Source organism: Ips typographus, linkage group LG8 (assembly GCF_016097725.1).
Source record: "Ips typographus isolate SLU linkage group LG8, UJ_Ityp_2.0, whole genome shotgun sequence".
Classification (NCBI taxonomy): domain Eukaryota; kingdom Metazoa; phylum Arthropoda; class Insecta; order Coleoptera; family Curculionidae; genus Ips; species Ips typographus.
The window spans coordinates 4,536,119-4,557,930 of NC_138429.1; the positions used below are offsets into that span (position 1 = coordinate 4,536,119).

General features: G+C 33.8%; 9 protein-coding genes across 12 annotated transcripts; 5 read left to right on the forward strand and 4 right to left on the reverse strand.

Annotated features, from left to right (window-relative positions):
- On the reverse strand, window positions 1-5,850 carry Nopp140 (nucleolar and coiled-body phosphoprotein 1). 2 transcript variants are annotated; one of them, XM_081984754.1, is made up of 6 exons: window positions 5,666-5,850; window positions 4,795-5,199; window positions 3,592-4,689; window positions 1,320-1,433; window positions 1,049-1,129; window positions 1-382 (listed from the first exon to the last, which is right to left on the reverse strand). In XM_081984754.1, the coding sequence occupies exons 1-6, from the start codon at window positions 5,771-5,773 to the stop codon at window positions 230-232; spliced, it is 1,959 nt and encodes a 652-aa protein (XP_081840880.1). In that variant the 5' UTR covers window positions 5,774-5,850; the 3' UTR covers window positions 1-229. The 2 variants fall into 2 exon arrangements, with proteins under 2 accessions (XP_081840880.1, XP_081840879.1); XM_081984753.1 differs by lacking the exon at window positions 1,049-1,129 and adding an exon at window positions 447-820 and having other exon boundaries at window positions 174-382.
- A 756-nt stretch (window positions 5,851-6,606) lies between these two features.
- Window positions 6,607-7,652, forward strand: RpL35A (ribosomal protein L35A). Its single transcript, XM_081984707.1, has 3 exons — window positions 6,607-6,762; window positions 6,945-7,361; window positions 7,582-7,652. Exons 2-3 carry the CDS (start codon window positions 6,954-6,956, stop codon window positions 7,603-7,605), a joined length of 432 nt encoding a protein of 143 aa, XP_081840833.1. The 5' UTR covers window positions 6,607-6,762; window positions 6,945-6,953; the 3' UTR covers window positions 7,606-7,652.
- A 15-nt stretch (window positions 7,653-7,667) lies between these two features.
- On the forward strand, window positions 7,668-11,416 carry LOC145732428 (uncharacterized). Its single transcript, XM_081984687.1, has 8 exons — window positions 7,668-7,964; window positions 8,082-8,537; window positions 8,650-8,869; window positions 10,085-10,200; window positions 10,293-10,442; window positions 10,507-10,867; window positions 10,923-11,056; window positions 11,112-11,416. Exons 1-8 carry the CDS (start codon window positions 7,880-7,882, stop codon window positions 11,348-11,350), a joined length of 1,761 nt encoding a protein of 586 aa, XP_081840813.1. The 5' UTR covers window positions 7,668-7,879; the 3' UTR covers window positions 11,351-11,416.
- Window positions 11,417-11,445: 29 nt separating this feature from the next.
- On the reverse strand, window positions 11,446-12,766 carry LOC145732437 (ubiquitin-conjugating enzyme E2 J2-like). The gene is made up of 4 exons (XM_081984705.1): window positions 12,478-12,766; window positions 12,189-12,423; window positions 11,952-12,089; window positions 11,446-11,899 (listed from the first exon to the last, which is right to left on the reverse strand). Exons 1-4 carry the CDS (start codon window positions 12,600-12,602, stop codon window positions 11,714-11,716), a joined length of 684 nt encoding a protein of 227 aa, XP_081840831.1. The 5' UTR covers window positions 12,603-12,766; the 3' UTR covers window positions 11,446-11,713.
- A 182-nt stretch (window positions 12,767-12,948) lies between these two features.
- LOC145732429 (aspartate aminotransferase, cytoplasmic-like) lies at window positions 12,949-15,299 on the forward strand. Its single transcript, XM_081984688.1, has 6 exons — window positions 12,949-13,193; window positions 13,254-13,435; window positions 13,487-13,595; window positions 14,298-14,666; window positions 14,721-15,029; window positions 15,088-15,299. The coding sequence occupies exons 1-6, from the start codon at window positions 13,085-13,087 to the stop codon at window positions 15,231-15,233; spliced, it is 1,224 nt and encodes a 407-aa protein (XP_081840814.1). The 5' UTR covers window positions 12,949-13,084; the 3' UTR covers window positions 15,234-15,299.
- Window positions 15,282-17,974, reverse strand: LOC145732430 (divergent protein kinase domain 2A-like). 3 transcript variants are annotated; one of them, XM_081984691.1, is made up of 5 exons: window positions 17,759-17,974; window positions 17,613-17,708; window positions 17,297-17,559; window positions 17,019-17,233; window positions 16,696-16,953 (listed from the first exon to the last, which is right to left on the reverse strand). In XM_081984691.1, exons 1-5 carry the CDS (start codon window positions 17,836-17,838, stop codon window positions 16,855-16,857), a joined length of 753 nt encoding a protein of 250 aa, XP_081840817.1. In that variant the 5' UTR covers window positions 17,839-17,974; the 3' UTR covers window positions 16,696-16,854. The 3 variants fall into 3 exon arrangements, with proteins under 3 accessions (XP_081840816.1, XP_081840817.1, XP_081840818.1); XM_081984692.1 differs by having other exon boundaries at window positions 17,303-17,559; window positions 17,759-17,942; XM_081984690.1 differs by lacking the exons at window positions 17,297-17,559; window positions 17,613-17,708; window positions 17,759-17,974 and adding exons at window positions 15,282-15,568; window positions 15,795-15,907 and having other exon boundaries at window positions 16,102-16,953; window positions 17,019-17,161.
- A 160-nt stretch (window positions 17,975-18,134) lies between these two features.
- Window positions 18,135-19,418, forward strand: LOC145732438 (UPF0598 protein CG30010). The gene is made up of 2 exons (XM_081984706.1): window positions 18,135-18,442; window positions 18,832-19,418. The coding sequence occupies exons 1-2, from the start codon at window positions 18,293-18,295 to the stop codon at window positions 19,309-19,311; spliced, it is 630 nt and encodes a 209-aa protein (XP_081840832.1). The 5' UTR covers window positions 18,135-18,292; the 3' UTR covers window positions 19,312-19,418.
- Window positions 19,307-20,747, reverse strand: peo (ubiquitin E2 variant domain-containing protein pendolino). Its single transcript, XM_081984701.1, has 6 exons — window positions 20,571-20,747; window positions 20,361-20,518; window positions 20,247-20,311; window positions 19,994-20,094; window positions 19,747-19,940; window positions 19,307-19,695 (listed from the first exon to the last, which is right to left on the reverse strand). Exons 1-6 carry the CDS (start codon window positions 20,601-20,603, stop codon window positions 19,419-19,421), a joined length of 828 nt encoding a protein of 275 aa, XP_081840827.1. The 5' UTR covers window positions 20,604-20,747; the 3' UTR covers window positions 19,307-19,418.
- A 269-nt stretch (window positions 20,748-21,016) lies between these two features.
- On the forward strand, window positions 21,017-21,728 carry Polr2F (RNA polymerase II subunit RpII18). Its single transcript, XM_081984708.1, has 2 exons — window positions 21,017-21,280; window positions 21,370-21,728. The coding sequence occupies exons 1-2, from the start codon at window positions 21,154-21,156 to the stop codon at window positions 21,636-21,638; spliced, it is 396 nt and encodes a 131-aa protein (XP_081840834.1). The 5' UTR covers window positions 21,017-21,153; the 3' UTR covers window positions 21,639-21,728.
- Window positions 21,729-21,812: the final 84 nt, after the last annotated feature.

The window sequence follows — 21,812 nt, forward strand, 5'->3', positions numbered from 1 at the left end:
TTTTATTTAAGGTTTATATTGACTATCAGCAGCAATGCTGAATATTTAGCACGTTAATCATGTGCTTATAAAAGAAACTTACAACAAAAGTTTACAAATAGAAAGTAATTTTATGAAATGATTTATAATATGTCAAAATTTCGGTTACAACATACTAGATTAAGATGCACAAAGCAAGAGTAGTGTAATAAAAGTTTACACATACACACAGATTACAATAAACAAAATTTTAATCAAACTTAATGGAATTTACTGAAGTATCTATAGTGCCACCTCGGTAAGCTCCCCTCTTTTTTTTAGTTTTTTCATGTCTAAACGATTTGCCCCTAGTGTGTTTCAGGTCCTGGTTTGCCCTCTCACCCCACGAGCCTCTTGCATTAAACTGAAAATATACTCCATTGATACAACCTTACCAATCACTCACCTTTCGTAAAGTGTATACTTACATTAACATAACTTAATAGACGCAGACATCTGTCTATTCGTCAAACTTAATTTTCTTGTTTTCCGTCTGCTGGGAACCCCCAAAACTGTCTCTTCGATTCTCGAACTTGTTACCGAATTTATTACCGAAATTTCCCCTACCCCCTCGACTATTGCCGAATGATTTTCTGAATCCACCCCCTTCGTTATTGTCATCGCGATTGAAACCCCCAAAACTGTTTCGTTCGCCCCCGCGACCACCTCTCGGACCACCCCTAAATCCTCCTCTCGATCCCCCCCTAAAGTCACCCCTGAAACCACCCCGTCCACGGTTATTCCCAAATGACTGTCGGTCCCGGTTAAAACCTCCCCGACCACCACCACGCCCAAACGAATTCTTTAATTTAAAATAGTGGAAAAGAGACAGTTTCGGAGTAGCGGAAGATATGAAAAAGAAAAAATATATCAGTACAACAGGTAAGCGAACGATTACTTAAAAGAATAATGTTGATATTAGGGCAACGTGCAAGCTCACAAAAATACGGATGGGTCATTAAAAAGCATTTTAGAACGTGGTAACAGTGCGCCTACCCATTGTACCGACAAATTGGAGGTTGCACGTTACCTTAGCTTCGAATGAATTGTCTTTCAGCCTGGGATCAAGTGTAAATTCTTCAGAGCGCACTCTTCGAAACGGGGAATTTCTCTGTTAATAGCAAATAACACAATGTACACAACAAAAAAAATCAACTGTAAATTTAGAAAATTACAGAAAACAAACAGAACATTTTTGCTAATAACACTCTGCTCCTTTTTAATTAGAAAAACGCTAAATTTGGTGGAAATAGGTGTAATAACTTTTGAACTAAGTTAAAACATAACAAAACGATACTCACGTTTCCGTTTTGCCTGTTTTGGAATCCAGATTCGTCATTGGATCTCCTGTTCTTGAATCCAGAGTCATCGTCGACTCCGTTTTCCTGGAATGACTGGTCTTGTGCAGGTTTATTCTGAAATCAATGAATTTAATTTATATAATTGAGTTTTATGACTCATTGTGATGTCAAAGTACCAAAAACTGATTATTTTCTTGTTTGACAGCGTGTAATTCCAAATTTGGTAATTTCAGTTAAATTTTAACTTGATTGCAGCTTGATTTTTGGAAATTTTTTATTTTTGATGTTTTAAAAATTGTCATACTGCAGTTTTAGCTTGCGTTTGAGTTTTTAACAATTTGTAAACTCAAATTTAAAGCAATTTTGGTCTTGCTTGAGTAGAGATGGAATATTCTCTGAAATTTATTTTTGGAAAAAATTCCAAATTTCAGCAAGTTAAACAAGAAAAGACTAATGAGTGCACATCAAAAGCAACAATTCATGCAATGGACTATTTGGAAAATACAAAATGCCAAGTAGATGTGTTTCTTGGAGAAACCACACAGTACGTAGTCTTTCTGCTCCATGGAGCCAAATTTGACAGTTTTGACGTTAAGAGACAACAACACTTTTATACTTTTTGTACGTCACGTGACAGATGTCTTAAATGTCGAAACCCGTTATGTCGTTCACCAATGACCTAAAACTATAAAAAGTTGTTAATTTGAGGATTTGCACTGTAGATTGTGTTTACAGCTCCATGAAGCCAAATTGGTCAGTTCTGACATTAAGGAACACTTTGATACTCACGTCATTTAACGTTCTAAATGTCAAACTTCGCTACATAAAACTATAAATACAACATACAGTGTGATTTATTCAAGCGGTAGAACTATTTTGAATTGGTAATTTTGCGTCACAGCTGCGTGATTTTTGACAGCTATCAAGACATAAAAAATATATGAAAGTAACTATGTTAAACTTTTAAACTGTCATTTAACGTCACAACTGTCAAATTAAACTGTATAGAGTTACGAATAAGAGAGACGGGTCTAATTGACATTTTACAGTTTCCTGGCACTGTTTAATGAGTTTTGACAGCTGTCAGGTGACTATAAGCCTGTTATTAAACGTCATAGTAAGCTCAGTTCGTCAAACTGGTCCGCGTTTTTCCAAACCACACGGATTAAAAGCTTCTTGGGCTTTTCGACTTTAATGACTGAATCAAGAATTTTTTGCTTTGGCAACGTTGATTTGAATGTGATTTCCAAGCTTTTCCACGTGAAAAAAGTGTTTTAAAAGTCTGAAAAATTGACATTTTTTTCGGTTTGGCGAGAGTTTAAAATGCCAAGATCACTTGTCCACAATTCTATTGTCTGAATTGTGGCAAAGCCATAATTTTCAGTTTGTTATATCAACTATTTAGCTGCTTCAGATTTCAAATTTTGATTGTGGTAAAAAGCAAAATGTAAGAGAATATACAAGACAAAAATGTAATTTTTGAATTTCAAAATTCAACAATTCAAATTCATTTTCCAGTTTGTAAAAACATGCAAACTTAAGATTTAAAAAATATAACGATGATTTTGACGCTGTTATTGAAAAGTTCTCGTAGAATTGAATTAAATTCTGACATTTGTAAAAATAATCTTTTACTATTGCTAGCTCTACATTTGATAATTTCAAGTCAAATTTTAGGGTTTTGACAGACAAGAAATTGAGATTTTGACTGATTTCAGCTAAATTTTAACACCCTGGGCTGTATATTTAAAAATTGTAGCTAAGTTTTTGACAATTTTCAAATTTAACTGTTGGCAGTTTTAAGTAAAGCTTTAGCGACAAAATTTCATTTTGCAACTGACAAGTTTGGAAAATGTATGATATTAGAAAAAAGTGTTGCATAATTTAGTATCTAAAAACAAAACTGTATTGAAAAATCAACTGCCATGATTCTGAAATTTTCAACTTTACGATTATTTAGGTAAAATAAACCATAAAACCAACTAATCATCAGATCAGAATTTAAGAAAGTCATAATTCAACATTTTCAAGGAAATGATGGCGGCATTCGTTTTCACCCTCCATGGAGCCAGCAAAGCAAATCTGACGTCACGATGGCCTAATTTGACAAAACTAGCACTAGACCAACTGTCAAATTACGTCATCGTGATGTCAGATTTGCTTTGCTCGCTCCATGGAGAGTGAAAACGAAAGTCTCAGTTGCACCAATGTCAATAAAGCTTGGCTACAGCTCTTTCCCTGAAAAACATTAGGTAATCACAAAAAGTCTTACCTTTTTAGGTGCAGGTGTGGAAACTGCTGATGGCTTTGTCTCTTCTTCACTTTCGCTCTCTTCTGACGAACTTTCTTTTTTGGGTTTCTTGTCGGTAATTGGTGTTTTCGTTTGCTTTTTAGCGGGTTTCTCTTCTTCACTTGAATCTGAGGAACTATCCTCTTTCGATTTTGCCGCGGCTTTTTGTTGGGGAGGTGTTTTAGTGACTGCTTTAGCTTTTGCCGGTTTTTCATCTTCTTCACTAGAATCTGATGATGAACTGTCTTGTTTTGCAACTGGCTTGCTAACAGCTGGTTTTGTGGCAGGAGCTTTTTTAGCAGGTTTTTCGTCTTCACTGTCACTATCTGATGAGCTTTCCTCCTTCTTTACAGGTTTTTGGACTACATTGTTTTGTTGGGGTTTCTTTGCTGCTTTATCCTCTTCAGAGCTGTCGTCAGAACTTTCCTGTTTTTTTACAAAACTTATAGGTTTAGGAGGGAGTTTTTTTGGGGTTGCTTTAGGTTTAGCAGCTTCATCTTCTGAACTTGAGTCATCAGAACTGGATGCTGCCGGTTTTTGTTTTTGAGGGACATTAGGTTTAGTTGGGACTTTTTTTTGTGGTGCCTCCTCTTCGGAACTGTCATCTGAATCAGAAGCTTGCTTTTTAGCTACAACTGGTTTCACTGCTGGGGCAGCTGGTTTTGGTTTTTCCTCCTCTGAACTTTCCTCAGAGCTACTGTCTTTCTTTTTTGGTACTGGTTTCTTTGCCGCACCAGTAGCTACAGGTGGTTTTCCAGCTTGAACAGCCTTCTTTCCCACAGGTGGTTTGTCTTCCTCTGAACTGTCAGAATCTGAACTTTCAGGCTTTTTCACTGCAGGTTTTGCCACAACTTTTGCAGGTTTTGGTGCTTCTTCTTCACTGCTACTGTCATCTGAACTTTCTGGCTTTGCAACAGTTGGTTTGGCAACAATATTAGCTTTTTTAGCTGGTGGAGACTCATCTTCTGAAGAATCATCAGAACTGCTCTGCTTTCTTTTTGCTGTAGCTTGTGCTGGCTTTTGAACCACTTTCTTAGGAACAGCTTGTGGTTTTGCAGGTGCTTCATCTTCACTTGAGTCCTGAAATAATAAAATATTACAACTATACAGAGTGTACCTAAAACAATACCCTTAAGGAAGAAACATGATAAATTAAACACAAATGGGTAATAACTATTGACTAACCTCAGAACTGGATTCTTTATGTTTTGTAACTTTCTTTGCTTGTCCATTCACTGGCTTTGGTGCAGGTGTTTTTGCAGTTTCAACAGTTTCTTCATCTGAGCTATCATCAGATGATTCCTCAGCTTTCCTTTTAATGGGTGCTACTTTTGGAGCAACTTTGGCTTTCTGTTGCACAGCCGGTTTGTCTTCTTCTGAGCTACTGTCTGAACTGGACTTTTTAGTAGGTTTCTTTGCAACACCATTACTAGCAGCTTTCAATTTGGGAGATTCATCTTCTGAAGAATCACTTTCACTGTCTTCTGATTCAGCTTTTGCTTTTGTTTGTAAATTCTTGAGTTTTGGATTGGTTTTTTGATATTCTGTCACTATATTTGTAAGAGATGGAAATCCGTTTGGCAATTTTTGCTGTAAAAGACCCAAAGTGTAACTGACAACATTTTAAGAAAATAATAGTGTGTAATTTTTGTGATAAATAACAAATTGTGAATTGTCTACTATAAATGTGGAATTAACCATAAAGACTCCATTCTTTGAGTCTATTCATTGTAACTTAAAAATAAAAACCTAAGGGCCAATTACACTGACATATTTAAGGGCACCCTAGACTAGGTTTTAATTTGACTAGGTATGACAATTTGCACTTGATCTGTCACAGTCAAATCACAACTGAACCTTAGGGTGCCCTTAATTATGTGGGTGCAATCCGCCATAAAAACCATATTTGGTGAGTGTAACAAAAACTAATGAATCTCAAGCTTCAAAAACACTTTCAAATGAACCTACATTGCACTAATTAGGACTGAAATAAACTCAAAAAGTGCACATGGCTAACATGTGCTATGTCTATGTATGCACTGAAGAACGTACTTACCACATTATACTTCTTTCTGTAAGTTTCAGCAAGGTTTTTGTCTTCAGATAACAAATGGCTTAACACCACAGATCGCACGAACTGTACATTTCCTGTATTTAAAGTCATTTTTCTTGAAGTATCGAAAAAAAGCGATACTAAACAAGAACCAAGAACACCGCGAGAACCAAGCGGTGCGAAAAAGAAATTTACTAGGTTAGGTTTCACGATAGTTTTGTAAGCATGGTAGAGTTGTCTGTCATATACCGTAATTCATATACTCTACTTACAATAATGTTGGCAGTGTTGGGTTCAACGATCGTATTTTATATGACCCTCTATACATCGTAGCACAGAAAATACAGACAAGACAAGCCATTGTTAGTCAAGTTAAGCCCTTTTTTAACAGACTTGAACTGACCAAGCCTGTTTGAAGCTGATTAAAAATTAAAGAAAATCCGTTATATACGGATTTTGAAATAACATTTCGGTTTCTCTCTCTGTCGATTTGTATTCTGAATAACGCTAGAATCATTAATCTTACTTTAACACATGTTTTTTCATTAATAGTGGCTTAAAACAGGATTGATTTTATCTTTTTGCCAGCTTCAAGAAAGCTTAACCTAGCCGACTTGTTGAAGCGGCTTGAAGTCTACCTGAACTACTTTGTTTTGTGTTATAACATATAAAAATTAAGTTCATAATTATGATTTTGACTAAGAAGCTGTTTCCGGCTTTATCGCATCAGAGTATTTTTTAACTAGCTAATGTCTGTTTTTCCAACCTTGGCTACGTCGGGTTTAAGGACCGCTTGGATAAGTTTAGTTTAGACTGTGTTATTTTGCACTTTATCTGTCATATTCAAACCTCAACATAGCCCAAGATGTAGTTAAAATCGACTTGGAACTTGGAAAAATAAATCAATTGCAGTACACTCCATGTACAATCAAGTCATTACTACGGTATAAGAAAAGGTATAAGTTTACCACGGGTATAAGTTCAACACCAACTATAACAATGCTGTAAGATGTCATCTTGTCATTGATTTGAAGTTTGTTTGACGTTTTACTTTCTTTTCGGTTTTAGGTTAGGAACCTACAAGTTGGTTTTCAAAATAGGTAACTTAAATTTGATATTTTTTAATAAATTTCTCTTTAAATTTTTGAAAATACAGGATGCAGTAAATTTGTTCAACCTTTAGTTGTATGCTTAGACAAATTACTGTACTTAGATTTGTATTTTCAAACAGATGATAACGGATTTAAAAAACTTCGTTGATACATTCGCGTATTGATTTTAGATTGGAGACATGGCGGAGACCAAAACAAAGCTTGACAAACCGGCTGCAGCCCCTAAAGATCCAGCCAGTAAAAAAGCGAACCCTAAGAGGCCCCACAAGAGACACGGAAGATTATACGCAAAAGCCATTTTCACCGGATACAAACGAGGTCTACGCAACCAGCATGAAAACACTGCTTTACTGAAGATTGAGGGTACCAACGCGAAAAACGACAGTTGGTTCTATGTGGGCAAGAAATGTGTATACGTATACAAAGCCAAAAATAAGACCTGCATCCCTGGAAAGCCCAAGTCTCAGAAGTCTAAAGTAAGAGCTATCTGGGGCAAAGTTACAAGACCACATGGTACCAGTGGTGCAGTGAGGGCTAAGTTTAAGAGGAATCTTCCTGCTAAAGCCATGGGACACCGCATTAGAATTGTAAGTAGGCTGCTATTTTTGTTTATTATGAATTAATAACTGTCATAGTTGATATGGAAGTTATTATTAATTTTTAAACTGCCAAATTTTTTATTTCCTATGGTCAAGAAACAATTGTTTCTGATATTATGACTGGAATTTTGTTTTTAAAAATGTTTGGCCCAAGCTGATCATTTTTAAGCTTTGGAGTAAATACTTAACTTGGTTTTTTTCTTTTCAGATGTTGTATCCTTCCAGAATATAAACAAAACAGATTTGTGGGGATGTAAGTTTAATAAAAAAAAAGTTAAGTAAATTATGTGTTTTAATAGTCTTGTCTTTAGGATAAATTTTGCATTTTTGTGATAAAAATGAACTCAGTTATGTTAATTGGAAGTGTTTGTTACTGTCATTTTAATAGAAAAGCTGAATGGCCTTCACTGACTATTCTGCCAAATTGTTTATTGCTCTATGGTTCCATCTGTCAACTGTCAATTTACAGTGAAATGGCCCCCTTGCCATTTTGAATCCAAAAAAAAATGTCTAAATCTGACAAAAAATTGAGAAGATGCTCAAGGCGCCTTAAGAACACCTATAAATATAAGAATCATTTCGAAAATAGAGGTAAAAAGTTTGTTATTCAATTCAATTAACACTACATTATATTATTTGTTTAATTTATGTCTGTAATTGTTGGGAAATAGTTTAATTTGAAATTAGCGCAGCTTTTTCGTTTTTTAGATGGATTGAAATATATGTTTGACATCAAACATAAGCTTCTATTACACCTTAGACAAGAAGAAATTTTGCCCTCTCATAAAATCAAAAATATGTTTAAAAAAGTAAATGTTTTAAAACCCCTCGTTTCTCACCCAATAGTAAACGAGGTTTACGAAATTTTGGAAAGTTTTCCGAAGAGAAAAAAATGTTCCATGAATAATCACTCAAAACGGAACAATAGGAGTGAAAACTCAAACGTAGCTTCTTTGGAAATTGATTCTGAAACTCAACCAATTGACGGAAACATTTCTAACTATAAGAGTGATGTTCCTTTCCAGAATGATAAAATGGAGCCACATGGCAAAATAACCACATCAATGAGTTCGCAAGTTAATAAACTTGTTACAGATTTGCAAGCAAGTGAAGGATTCCCAATGGAATTATTGAGTAATCAAAACTTTAACATTGAATGTCAAGGTAATATTTGTTACAAACATTTTAAAACACTTACTCTCCTCCAATATACGTTTTACGGTAATAAAATAGGTGTCGTCTTATATTATACATACAAGGGAGGTTCTATTTGCAGAATCCCAATACGAATGTGTTGAAAATCCACATTACGATAAAACATCAGATACTTTAACTCTTGACGCAGTAGTGAAAAGGTTAACACCAATCGTATTTTCTCAACCAATTGTTGAAAATATGGAAAATTCTGCTATCAATCCAGTTGAATCAACTCAGGAAAGCGAATTTAATTATAATAATGAACCATCATCTTCAGAGACTCACCAAGTTCATTATAGGTATTTATATACCAAGGGCGGTAGAGAGAGCATAATGTCATGAAGTTCCTGTTTCGGCCTGATGGACATTATACTCTCCTTAACGCCTGTGATGGTGCGTACAATGTTTTATGTTTTACCTAGTTCAGCAATCATGTTCTGTTATCCTGTCAGCAGAGCCGGGCAAGCTACTGATATAAAGTAGTTATAGCTACAAGCTACATTATTATTCAAGCTACAATTTGGATAGCTACATTCTGAAAAAAGTAGTTAAGCTACAAAGTAACTGAAGCTGCTAGCTGGTTTAATCTAGTTACTTTTTACAAATTATAATATAATACAGGGTGACCCAGAGATTCGTAATTGGTTCATAACTATTTTGCTAGTCATTCATTCATTCATTCATTATTAATAGTTGTGAGAATTGTATCTTTTGAAATAGTTATGTCTTATTTTGTTAAAAATAAGACATAACTATATCAATAAATTACCGGAAGTGATAAAAGAATGTAGAAATTTAAAATCATTTAAAGTATTGTTAACCAAGCACATTGTTAGTAATAGTTTGGTTTTTATTTAATTGTTAAAATTTCTGTTTTCCTTATTGTATTTGTATATAGCATTTCTGCTAAATAAATATTATTATTATTAAAGTAGGTATACTATTTGAAATATGAAAAAAACTTAAATATTTAAGCTACTTTTCGGTATTCAAGCTACTTCAGCAACTTAAGTTACCTACTTCAAATGTAGCTTTATGAATACCAATGCCAAAATGCAGAAAGCTACAGCTACTTATTTGAAAAAGTAACTAGAATACAACTACAAACTACCCAAATTGTAGCTAAGTTAGTAGCTTTTAACTACTAAGGCCGAGTTGTACAATCAGGGTTCAGCTGAACTCGACTGGTACTTGAACCTGTAGTGGTAGTGTAGTGGCTAGCAACTGCCCGGCTCTGCCTGTCAGTGAAAATGGCAAAATCTGGACGAAATTTTACAAAATCTAAAAGAAAATGAATCTCAAAGCTAATGAAAGTTTATTACCTAAAAGTCAAGAGCATCCTAGGATAGTGATTATACAAAGTTTTTATACCATGGAACAAGAAAACTGCCATTGCTAATATTAAAAAAGATTTCATCAAGACGTTATGATAATAATGGACAGGTAAAACATAAAACATATTATTGGGCGTTCTTCTTTTGGATACAAAATTGTCACTCTGTATAAATGTTTAGATCTTCACAACCAGAGACAATGAATACAAATTTTGAAGCCGGTAACACCAACAATGAGAGTTTCGTATTTGTTATAAATGAATCGGGCAAACATTTCAACCAAATAATCCGGACTGGTATGTATTTGGTTGTTTTTCTTCTTTTATATCAAAATTATATGTAAAAGCTGGAATGCAATGCAATATACCGCGTGTCATTTCTTATACAGATACATTTCCTGAATTGTACAGTTCTCAACCATTTGGAGAAAAGGAAGTGAACGAAATAACAAACACTCAAGACGAGAACGACTTAATAACCATTGCAAACGCATTTATAGAAAGCGTTGATATGAAAGAGACGGAAAGTCTCCAGACCAGTAAGTCACTTTTATGATTGTTTTCTTCTTGAACAGATTTAACATTAATTATTTCTCATATCAGATGTACATCAGTGTGAATCCGAGATTATGAGTGGTTTTTCAAGAAACAATATTAATAAAAACATAATCTTGCAGCAGGAAATTAATTCAGTAATGATTTTCGCGCCATCATCCCTCAATAATAATAAACCGTTATATACAGAAGAAAGCAATGACAGTTTTACAACGAGCCAGGAACGGATCATAGAGAAAATAACGAAAGAAAAGACTAAATGGATTCCCAAATGGAACAGTTTGTCCGTTTCTGAGAAAGTTTCTTGCAAGTTTGCTGACAAATTTTGTGTCAGAATTTTTAATGAGCCTGTGAACTCTTTACTTAATGTGGACAAACTGGCACAACCTTCAAATAATACATTTTTCAGGTGAATAATTAGAAATTTAAAAACCTAATATGATGAGCATCAATACAAATTACAGATCCTTTACTCAAGAAGACCTTGAAAAGTGGACACCTGAGATTGACAGCTCTGTTCAAAATCTTTCGGAAACGTTGAAAAAGCTTGAATTACTAGATACCAGATCAAATCCGTCTTCTGTAGACTTAGATTCCGGTTGGTTAAAACTAATGTTTTACATCTAATAATAACACTCAAAAATTTTCATCAGACGCAGATTCCTCTGATACAGATGAAGATTCAGAGACAAACTACAAAAAGTGGCTGCGTAATTACCGCAAAACCACCAAGCTTGTTGACGTAAAGGCAAAATATATGAAATTCTTGGATCAAGAATTTACAGAACATTCTGTACCTGAAGAGGAGGACTTCCAGCTTAAGTGTGAACAAATGGTCAATTCAAAATTTATAGAATCATTTAAAAATACTCTAGTGTGGTTCAAAGAGTAAGTTGTGTTAAATTTAATAATTTTTCAAATAGTTTGTATTTAATAAAGTTGACTCCCTTGAAATTAATTTATCTGTGTTTTTTTAATTGAAAGACATTTTAATCTTTGCAAAAACAGTTTATTACAACCTAAAATACTGTATTATAATATAATCACCCCCAAATGAACTGGACATTCCATTTACATCTAAATGTAAACAATCTTTATCTCAGCCTTGATTTTTTGATATAATAATTGTTTCTGTGTTGTTTTTGGAACATTCTTATCCCAAGAACTACACTTACTATGTTAAATGTGCCATTTTAGGGTGACTACCATAATATATTTTAAATGCACATATTAACAAGCTGAAAATATTCCATTCTCATTCTTCAGTTTCAGATATTGTGGTTTTCATAACATATTTTACAGTAAATGCGAATGCAGCAAAACCAATAATCACACATAAGTTTGTCAGACATGACTGAAGGCTTGATACGGGTGTGGAAATAGATGTAGTGTTGTTTTCATGTACCAACTTACCATTTTTAGTACGTTTTTCTATCTCTGCCTAAAACTTATACTTTACAATTTGGAAACTTTACATAAGAGAAATCACTTACTTGTATTTTCTCAACTATTTCTGGAAATAGTTCACAAAATACATTGCTGTTTAAGTTAAAATCAAGTGACCTGTAAGCTAACTGGCGTTTATCAAAGTCTGTGGTATCAATACTACCTAAAGTTGGACTTTTTTCAAGCTGTAAAACATACAAATTTAGTCACTTTAACTCAATTAAATCTTTGATTCTAAACTTAAAGTAGTAGCTTTTGCATTGTATTCTTTGTACTTATCTTACCATGAAGCTCAACAATCCTGTAAGAATTGTGGATACACTCCAGGCTGGATTCCAAGAATCAGGATGAAAATCTGAAATACTAAGGCAAAGCTTTCTGTTGGTCTTAAACCGCCCATTGGGTGTAATCATGTATATTGCAGGAGGTTTAAACGGAAAATCTTCGGGAAATACCAATTTTCCATGATAGTAACCACCTTCATATGGAGTGTTCTCTGGGCCAGCCACTACATAGTGCCTTCAAGATATTAACCTGCATAATACAGTGGAGCAAGTAATATTACTGTATTACCATTCTAAAATGTCTGTGCCTAAGGGCTCCGCTGTTATATAAGGAATTGGGTCCTTCTTCAAACGTAAATAGTCCTGCCGTAATCGAGAGGTGGCACCCCTTCTACTGCTATATTGGCGTGACATTGGAATTCGGAAGAATAACTAGATAATAATGTATTGCTAATGCCCACTGTAGGTCGAATAGAAATAATAAAATATGAAATACTTTTTACTATTTAGGTAGGCCTAGGGCAGTAAATAAAATTACATTTTTAACCCAAACTTCTCAAAACACCAAATGTCAATTGTCAATAATTGTGAATGACATTTAGCATTTAGATCCTGCTGACACTTACTAAACTGTGTTCGGTTCGATAATAGGTACTCGACTTCTCTTGCTTTTGCTAATATCAGACAAAGACAGAAACATACTCAAAATCCTCCGAAACCAACTCCTGCTAATCCTCACCCCCACCACTGTCCACTAGTTTATTTCATCCTGTGATTTTAAAGGTCAAATAGGTTATCCCCTATTTCTTTAACAATAACAAAAAACTTGTTTTGGGTGCAAATTTAATTTAATTTGTGCATTTAACTACACTTGCTTTTTCAATTAAAGCTCGAAAATGTCGTGGTTTGATTCGGTTGAATTAGGACCCCCTATTGAAGTTTTCCAATTGACCAGGCAATTCACTGAGGATGACTTTCCACAGAAAGTAAACTTGGGTGTTGGAGGTAGGATTATTTATTAATCCAGTTAAATAGCCACTGTATATCTTTTATTGCGCTATGCAGCCTATCGAACCGACCAGGGTAAGCCTTGGGTGTTGCCTGTGGTACGTACAGCAGAAAAGGCATTAGCAAATGATGATTCTTTGAATAAAGAATATTTGCCCGTACTGGGCATGGATTTGTTCAGCTCATTGTCATCTAAAATGCTATTGGGTAGTGACAGTCCTGCAATCACTGAAAACCGAGTAAGTTTTATTAGTTTTTATCACAAGTTGCTTTTTATTGCATTTGTACAGGCATTTGGGGTCCAAACTTTATCTGGTACAGGTGCTCTTAGAGTGGGGGCTGAATTTCTGGCCAAAAAACTAGGAAAAACTATATTTTATTTTTCAAAACCAACTTGGGGTAAGTTATCCTATATTTCATATACTATTACAAAATAACTGATAAAATAGCAATTGTGGAGGAATTATTTGTCTTTGTTTACTTATCTTGAGAGATAAGATTTTCCAGTTTCTGTGGTTTAAAAACCATGTGTGGAAATGATATAATTTACTATACATACAGATGCTTTATATAAATAGGTTATTTACTAGAGAATACATTATTATTAAATCCCCTTTAAAGAGATCACCTAATCCAGATAAAAGTTCTTCAAACCAAGCTGGTGATGTTTTGTAATCCAATTTATTACAAATCATTAACAATCTACATAAATTATGATACATAATACTTTTTTATCTAGAATTCCTGGTTTATTAATGATTGCACAACTTGTTTTTAAGAAAATTGCTCAAATTTAAATTTAGTGATGGTGCATTTTTTGTTTTCAAAACATTTTGAGAGCATTCATTACAGATTGGAATGTTGCCATAAAATTTTTGCTGTAGCAAGGTGTTTTTAAAATTGTATGCTAATTTGCAAATAATTTTAGTTTAATTACACTGTGAAGAAAAAATAATAGATTAAAGTGGGATATTCATTGTCATGTCACTCAAATGTTTTTTGCAATAAATGTTAAATAAAATATTGTTGTATGGTACTTATCTTTCACAAGGTCATTTTTCATTATTTAAACTAATTTAAAGCAAACTTTAATTCTTCTAGAAAATCACAGATTGGTGTTTTTAAATGCTGGCTTTAAAGAAGCCAGAGAATACCGTTATTGGCACGAAGAAACACGTGCTTTAGACATAGAAGGTCTGCTAGAAGATTTACGTAACGCTCCTGAAGGAGCTGTTGTAATTTTGCACGCTTGCGCCCACAACCCTACCGGTTGCGACCCCACGCAGGAGCAATGGGGTGAAATTGCTAAAGTTGTCAAAGAGCGAAAACTGTTCCCGTTCTTTGATTCCGCTTACCAAGGCTTTGCGTCCGGTGATTTAGATAAAGATGCGTGGGCAGTTCGATTTTTCGTGAACCAAGGATTTGAAATATTTTGCGCCCAGTCTTATGCCAAAAATTTTGGTCTTTACAGTGAGAAATTGTTAATTCTTTAAGCCTTTCCTTGGGGTAATAAAATCGTTTTAGACGAGCGTACTGGTAACTTGACGGTGGTGTCAAACAACTTGGCTAATGTGGCTCCATTAAAATCACAAATCACATTAACAATTCGAGGAATGTATTCAAATCCCCCTAGTCACGGAGCAAGAATAGTTGCTCACGTTCTTAATAACAATGAACTGTTTGATCAATGGAGAGATAATATCAAAACTATGTCCTCAAGAATTATTGAAATGCGAAAACGGTTAAGGGAAGAGCTGGAATCTTTGGGCGCACCAGGAAGTTGGAACCACATCACTGATCAAATAGGAATGTTTTCCTACACCGGATTAAACGGTTTGTGCAGTATTGTTTATAAAAACTGTTTTCTTTAATTGAAGGGTATTTATTGCAGAGGCTCAATCATTGCATATGGTGCAAAAATACCACATATACATGTTAAAGTCCGGCCGTATTAGTATGTGTGGTTTAACTCCAACAAATGTTAGTTATGTGGCAAAATCTATATACGAAACTTTAACATCAATACCGGCAAATTAAATTTTCTTTATTATTGGTAGCTGGACTAGCTGTGTATATAAACTAATAAACATGAAAGCTGTTTTATTTGATTTGTATTTTATTTAAATATAACCACCCATTATAACCATTAAGTGTTTTAATTAAATTCCAGAAAAGTATTACTTTTTCTTTTCTAATTGTATTAGAATGATTTTTTTAAGAGTTTCCACAACGCTAAAACGCGAAATTTTTTTTTCTGGGCACACGCATAGTCCAATTTGTTCAAATAATTGGTTGGCATCAACATACGGTGGTGGAGAGTGTAATAAACCTCCTAACATCATGGGCCATGGTGGTTTTGATGAGAGTAGAAGCTGGAAAATATTAGGTAAAGTTTCTGTTCTCCTTTTACCTTGTAATAGTGCAAATTTAAGTAGGATAGCTAAAACCGCCATTAAATTTCAATATTTGTCATTGTAAAAGTAATAAGATGCTAAAAAAGTAAGGAGTGATCAAGCACAACATATGGAAGTAAAAATTGCGGAATTTTTTTAAGCTTCTAGTGGAAGGAACATTGAAATAGTTTAACAGTATACTTACCATGCATACTGAGTACAAATTGTGGTCGCTAAGAGGAGTTTCACAAATTAACTCATTAGAAAACGCGTAATCCTCTCCAAAAGAACAGTCGCTAATATGAACAATACTGCCATCTGAAAATTTAAATTGTATAAATTAGTATTAGAGAAAAATTAATTATTGGATACTACCAGACAATAATTTAGACACATTAATAGTTTTCAAAATACCATGTACCTCCAGTAATTCCTAAAGTTTGTACACCATAATGCGAGAGGTTTACCCCTCGCTAATCCAATTAAAAAGAATAGAAACTACATATACTTACTTTCTGTTTTCTTTTGCAAAACAGCATTTTCCAAGTCAATGAAAGACACTTTTAAATCCACTGGATTCACCACAATATTATCAGGAGAAATATCGGTCAAATAAAGTCGAAAACTGGGATGATTTAAGGTGAATTTTTCAGCGGCTTCAAGCAGTTGAATTGCCAAGTAAGCCCGTTTGTGCCACTCAAAATTTTCTACGTCGTTTAACGGAATACCACAGTTTTCCACTATAACAGTTCTCCCGCAATATCCGTACAGCTTAGGTACCGGCCAACCCAAGTTTTGGGGAAATAGTTCCAGTAAGAGAGGTTCAACGTTTGCTTGTATTAGAGTCCAAAGATTAGCAGTGTTTTTACTGGCAAAGTTATTTAAAAAAAGCTTTGCCGTAGCTGCGTCACACGTTTCAAAGTTTCTGTATTTTGTAGTTAAAACTTCCACTAAATGTCTTGCAGATATATTTTTTGGTGGAGGATCTAACTGAATGTTTTTATTCACGAGCTTTTTAATCACCAAGTCTTGCTTACCGTTAGCAACAAAATAAACGTTTTTGACACTAATTAAGTTAAACACTAGGCGAACAAACCGATCGTACGAAAATGATAAGTTATTTTTAAGTTCCTTGCAATAAGTTAAACCAAAACATGCTGGACAAGTTTCTGGTTCAGTCAGGTCATAAGGAGTTTTTACCAAAACACTGAATAAAGCTCCAAAGGTGACCCCAACTATTGGGAATTGCCACCAGAAATTAAGCATCATGATTCACTTTTCCAACCTTGCTGCAGAGCTTTTTGCCGATAGGAACATAATTCTCTTATCCATTTGTCCACACGAACTTCTTGACTGGGAAACAACTGAAAAAATAAATTTTAATAAACATTTTAGTAAAAGAATATAAAAAAATTATCAAATCACTTACACCATGATGAAAAAAGCTGTTCTCAGGCTCAACCTTCTCAAGTTCTGGAACTTTTATAGTTTGTTTATTCAAGTCAATTACAATGTGGTTTGACTTGGTTGTTTTAAATGTTTTTTGAACAAACTTGTCTTCATTTATTTTGTCTAAAGTAGTCTTGTCTACTATTACACAATCATCATCTACCTCTTCATTTATTTTTCGGTCTTTTCTAGCAACTGCAAAGAAAATGTCATGTTGCTCAATCAATAATCAGTAAATTAGTTGAGTTTAAATCTTACCTTTACCAGACTGACTGCTAGTTGTTTCTGTTGACTTTTTCTGTCTACTGCCACTATTACTAGATTCTGAAGAACTTGATGAAGATCTAGTTTTAGGTTTTGAGGTGTATTCTCTTATGTATGACTTGGATCTAGAACGACGCGAACGATAGCGGTCTCTGGATTTTGAATATTTCTCTTTAGAATCACTATGCTTGTATTTTGATCCGTCACGTGATGATGACCTACGCGACTTTGATTTAGAGGAATAGTTACTTTTTGACCTAAAAAATGCCTTTCTGAACAACTGAAACACCTACAAGAATAGAAATCTTACTGAGATTTGGAAAGCCTTTCTTTACTTCTTGACTTTCTGTAGGATTTTTTGCTGTGGCGTTCGCTTCTAGAACTAGAAGAGCTGCTAGATGAAGACCTAGATACAAAAGTACAAATAGTAAGCCACCCTATTTCTAGTAGCAGTACCTGTGACGAGATCGGTTTTTTGAAGTTCTTCTGGATCTGGATTGACGATCTGTATCAGAGTCACTTGAATATCTTCCCATTATTATTAACCAATTTACTGCATCTGTCGGCGGTGTTTGGGTTCAAAATTATTCACTTAAATGCTTATTATTGTACATAAATAAACACAAGTAACTCAAAAACCTCTCCACACCATAACATAACCACAAAAGCGGTGACCGATTATACAAAGGACAAACAAATTTGACATGTATCACATGACAATGTCTTCCATTTTAATAATATGGTCACGTGATAAGTTTGAAATTTTGCTGTTTTTAATTTTTGAGTCTTTTCATTTTTAGGTTAGGGTAAGTTTAGGATTTTTTTAGTATTTGTTTTTTAATTAATTATTTGAGTAAGTGCATAGTCCAAATCCAAATCAATTATATTATCAATTGTTCTGCTTCAATTTACCCACAAATATGGATATTGTTTCATAAGGGAATTTGTTATTATATTTTCTCCAGGGCTTTTCTTCGGAATTTTTTAAAAATGTTGGTTAAAAATGTTTATAGTGGCACTTTTAAAAGGCGTCCACAATTTTTTCAATATATTTCAAGGAAAAATAAATCTTATATCCAAGGGCAAGCACCAGAGCCGAAAGTAAGGGAATACTTTTATTTTATTGACCATCAAGGAATGGTAAGTGTATATACCTATTTGTAATTAATGATTCTAAATAAAATTCTGCACAAATTCAAAACAAAATTGGGGGCAACAGAGCATATAGCCAAAATCAAACTAAATTAGGATGACGTCACAAACAAGCAAATACTTTAGAGGTATTTTTCCTGTTTACTAGAGTGTGTGTCATTTTAACTCATTCTGATAAAACAAGATGGCTATGTTACTAGAGCTTAAAAAAGTCTCCTTGAAAGTTTCTTTAAACATTATCCAAGTTTTTAGAGGCCTCTGCTATTTTGGAAATGCTTTGCTTTTTTAAAATAAAAACAATAAACAAATAATAAAAATTTTCATAGTCTATTATCTATATATCATTCACAAAGTCTCTGTGGCTATATTCATATCAGTTGTTTTTAGATGATGCAAGGATAAAAAACTTCACATCATGTTTCAAGGAAAAGAAGTTCTTGCGCTTTTTCTTTAATCAGCTGAGAATAAACAACACTAATAGATACTTAGAATTTCCGTATCTATCACTATGTGGAAGAGAACGTAATTTTGTGCGTTGTGACGACTATCCGATTGTTTTTACTCACGTGTCACCTGACGGCTCACGTTTAGCATACAATCACGCGGGAGATCTTCTTACATTTCCCTTTGAACCTCACAGAATATTTATGTTACCTGAAACAGGACGCGTGTATCATCCAGCACCCGAACGAGCAGGATCAATTGGATTAGTACGATCAAAACTAGCACTAGAATTCAGCAACAGCTTTATGTTTAAGAACGGTGAAGAAAAGCCTCCTACACATTTTACTTTTAATGGAATTACCTATGACCTGGAAACTGACTGGTACTATGAGAAAATAAATGGGACAGGTTAAAATTTGCTGTATTTTTTTAAAAGAAAATGTACATTATTTAAACTTTATTAAAGCTTTATTTATTGCTACAAAAATAACAGTTATTAATAAATCATCTTTTAATTGTGTTAAGTACTTTCAGTTACATCATCAGACAAAGATATTGCAGGTTTTTCTAAAGGTTTGTAAACACCTTGCAGCACCCATGAATAACCAAATTTAGTAGGTTGATCTTTTTGACCTGCCAAGGCAAGCATTTTGTCTTTTTTATGAACTTCTGGATTAAATTGTTCAAAAAATATGTAATGTTTATCTTCAGTGGGTGGTGCTTCATGCAATTGTTCTTTATTTAGGTTAACTAATTCTTGAGCTTTTGCTATAAAGGCTTCTTTATTTTTAGTTACCCTATAACAGTCCCAATGAGGATTAATAACTACAAATTGACCGTAAACTTACAATTCGCTGGCTTCTTTATTTACTGAGTGCTTAACACTTGCATCTATATTGACAAAAATCCATTGGATGTATTTCAATACCTGCCAAATATGTTGTTCATTTTTCTGCCAAACTGGAAAGGCACCTAATAAATTTAATTCATTGTTTTCAGGATTTATCACAGGGTGCAGCACTTTTGAGTGAAAAAGTACTCTCTGAAATTTATAATAATTGATTAAGCTCAAATTGAAACTTATTATCAACTTACTGGGTGTTCACAATCTGGAAAATTCTCATCTAATAATATGCTAAATCTGAACACTCCATTTTTATAAGGCCCACTTCTGGTAAATATAACACCAAACCATACTGAAACAAAGAATTTTTTCACTTTGACAATTCAAAATTGTTTCAGAAGTATTATTTGTACCAAATGGAAGTGAAAGTAGTACCAACATGAAAGCTCCCTAATAGTACTACCATAACAACTACTTACTATTTCACTGAAATTATAACCATACCTAAAGGATTTTCCCTGGACGGAAGAACATATACACCTTGAATATCCTCAGATTGAATCATGTTACTACAAATTACAGATTATTTTATCTGGTTTTACTATAAAGAATACTTACTATTCTGCTAATATAATATACTCTTGTCTATATGTTTTGTATATCTTATTGAGATCTTCATTTTGCCTACCAAACAAGTTGTCCCTGTCTACCTCTGGGGGTGCTATTACTCTGCGTAATGATCCTTGTCGCGTAAAAGTGGAAGGATTATTTTCATTCTTTGGAAGTGAATTATTACAATTTTTTTCAAACAATATGTTGACCACTCACCTGGGGTTTTTTGTTAGGAATTGGAGAAAACATAATTGAAATAATGGCAAACTAAAAACGATTAGGCACCATTCCGTACACAACATAATCAGTTATTGGTTGTTATCAGACAGATAACGATTAACACTAATAACCAAATTTATGATTCAACCCACATTAATAGCCATGTTTGATACTTGGATTGTGTTATTTAAAAAAAATAAACAACCATAACCTCAAATAAAAAATTGTCAACAACAAAAGCATTAACAAGTGTCAGTCAGTTTATAATAAGTTCGGTTATTCCTTTTTTCACAAATCAGATAATTATCACGTGACTGCGTTAATCGTACCCAATAGAGTGTCACGTGACAATCGTCAAATTTAAGTCTACATAGTCTCACGGTTAGAGAAGAATAACGTATATACATGACATATGGTACATAACCAAAGTAAATATTCTTGAATTTTCCAAACAGCATTTTCCTCTAATCGTTTGTATTTGTTCTAATTGAATTGTATCAACATCAACACAGTTGCTGGTATTTCAACAGTTTGCGCATTTCCACATTGTTGGTAAGTGTCTCTAATCTGAACCAAAGAAATGGCGGACGAAGAATATGATGATAATGATGTGGGGGATGATTTTGATGAGGAAGTTGAAGATGATAACATTGAAGAAATCGATCAACCTGAAGAAGAAGGAGACAATATCGACATTCTACAACCAGGTAAATATGTGTGTTTAGAATATTTATTCACATAAGGTTAGGATAACCAATTGTGAGATTTACTATCCTAAGGGATTTAACATTTTCAGGTCAGGCTGGAGGTGGTGTTCCAAAAAATAAACGTATAACCACAAAATATATGACCAAATATGAAAGAGCAAGAGTACTAGGGACTAGAGCTTTGCAAATTGCCATGTGTGCACCAGTGATGGTCGAATTGGATGGTGAAACTGACCCATTACAGATAGCTATGAAGGAATTGAAACAACGCAAAATTCCAATCATTATAAGGAGATATTTACCAGATCATTCTTATGAAGATTGGGGAATAGATGAGTTAATTATAATTGATCACTAAAATAAGTGTTTCTTTCCATATTTTGGTGGTATTTTTAAGTATAAAGTTTAAGCTGTAATTTTAGAAGGGATAAAGAAAGAGTATTTTACATATGTATAGCTTCAATTTACCTTCTCACTTACTGTTCATGTTTCCTACTGGTGGTTTACTACAGAAGTTATATGTTTTATTAAA

Excerpts from the sequence above, each read along its gene's own strand:
- Nopp140 (XM_081984753.1), bottom strand. The coding sequence starts at position 5,773 with ATGACTTTAAATACAGGAAATGTACAGTTCGTGCGATCTGTGGTGTTA. Across the intron at positions 5,200-5,665 it reads ACAGAAAGAAGTATAATGTG|CAAAAATTGCCAAACGGATT; the intron begins GTAAGTACGTTC and ends GGTCTTTTACAG. Across the intron at positions 821-1,319 it reads AAAACAGGCAAAACGGAAAC|AATTCGTTTGGGCGTGGTGG; the intron begins GTGAGTATCGTT and ends TTTAAATTAAAG.
- RpL35A (XM_081984707.1), top strand. The coding sequence starts at position 6,954 with ATGGCGGAGACCAAAACAAAGCTTGACAAACCGGCTGCAGCCCCTAAA. Across the intron at positions 7,362-7,581 it reads TGGGACACCGCATTAGAATT|ATGTTGTATCCTTCCAGAAT; the intron begins GTAAGTAGGCTG and ends TTTTCTTTTCAG.
- LOC145732428 (XM_081984687.1), top strand. The coding sequence starts at position 7,880 with ATGTCTAAATCTGACAAAAAATTGAGAAGATGCTCAAGGCGCCTTAAG. Across the intron at positions 7,965-8,081 it reads GAATCATTTCGAAAATAGAG|ATGGATTGAAATATATGTTT; the intron begins GTAAAAAGTTTG and ends TTCGTTTTTTAG. Across the intron at positions 8,870-10,084 it reads ACTCACCAAGTTCATTATAG|ATCTTCACAACCAGAGACAA; the intron begins GTATTTATATAC and ends ATAAATGTTTAG.
- LOC145732437 (XM_081984705.1), bottom strand. The coding sequence starts at position 12,602 with ATGTCACGCCAATATAGCAGTAGAAGGGGTGCCACCTCTCGATTACGG. Across the intron at positions 12,424-12,477 it reads GGCACAGACATTTTAGAATG|GCACTATGTAGTGGCTGGCC; the intron begins GTAATACAGTAA and ends AATATCTTGAAG. Across the intron at positions 12,090-12,188 it reads CAGGATTGTTGAGCTTCATG|CTTGAAAAAAGTCCAACTTT; the intron begins GTAAGATAAGTA and ends TATGTTTTACAG.
- LOC145732429 (XM_081984688.1), top strand. The coding sequence starts at position 13,085 with ATGTCGTGGTTTGATTCGGTTGAATTAGGACCCCCTATTGAAGTTTTC. Across the intron at positions 13,194-13,253 it reads AGTAAACTTGGGTGTTGGAG|CCTATCGAACCGACCAGGGT; the intron begins GTAGGATTATTT and ends TGCGCTATGCAG. Across the intron at positions 15,030-15,087 it reads TTCCTACACCGGATTAAACG|AGGCTCAATCATTGCATATG; the intron begins GTTTGTGCAGTA and ends TATTTATTGCAG.
- LOC145732430 (XM_081984690.1), bottom strand. The coding sequence starts at position 16,858 with ATGATGCTTAATTTCTGGTGGCAATTCCCAATAGTTGGGGTCACCTTT. Across the intron at positions 15,908-16,101 it reads TTTGCAAAAGAAAACAGAAA|ATGGCAGTATTGTTCATATT; the intron begins GTAAGTATATGT and ends TTAAATTTTCAG. Across the intron at positions 15,569-15,794 it reads ATTTGTACTCAGTATGCATG|CTTCTACTCTCATCAAAACC; the intron begins GTAAGTATACTG and ends AATATTTTCCAG.
- LOC145732438 (XM_081984706.1), top strand. The coding sequence starts at position 18,293 with ATGTTGGTTAAAAATGTTTATAGTGGCACTTTTAAAAGGCGTCCACAA. Across the intron at positions 18,443-18,831 it reads TTATTGACCATCAAGGAATG|TTGTTTTTAGATGATGCAAG; the intron begins GTAAGTGTATAT and ends TATTCATATCAG.
- peo (XM_081984701.1), bottom strand. The coding sequence starts at position 20,603 with ATGTTTTCTCCAATTCCTAACAAAAAACCCCAG. Across the intron at positions 20,519-20,570 it reads TTCCTAACAAAAAACCCCAG|AATGAAAATAATCCTTCCAC; the intron begins GTGAGTGGTCAA and ends TCACTTCCAAAG. Across the intron at positions 19,941-19,993 it reads TTCCAGATTGTGAACACCCA|AGAGTACTTTTTCACTCAAA; the intron begins GTAAGTTGATAA and ends TATAAATTTCAG.
- Polr2F (XM_081984708.1), top strand. The coding sequence starts at position 21,154 with ATGGCGGACGAAGAATATGATGATAATGATGTGGGGGATGATTTTGAT. Across the intron at positions 21,281-21,369 it reads TATCGACATTCTACAACCAG|GTCAGGCTGGAGGTGGTGTT; the intron begins GTAAATATGTGT and ends TAACATTTTCAG.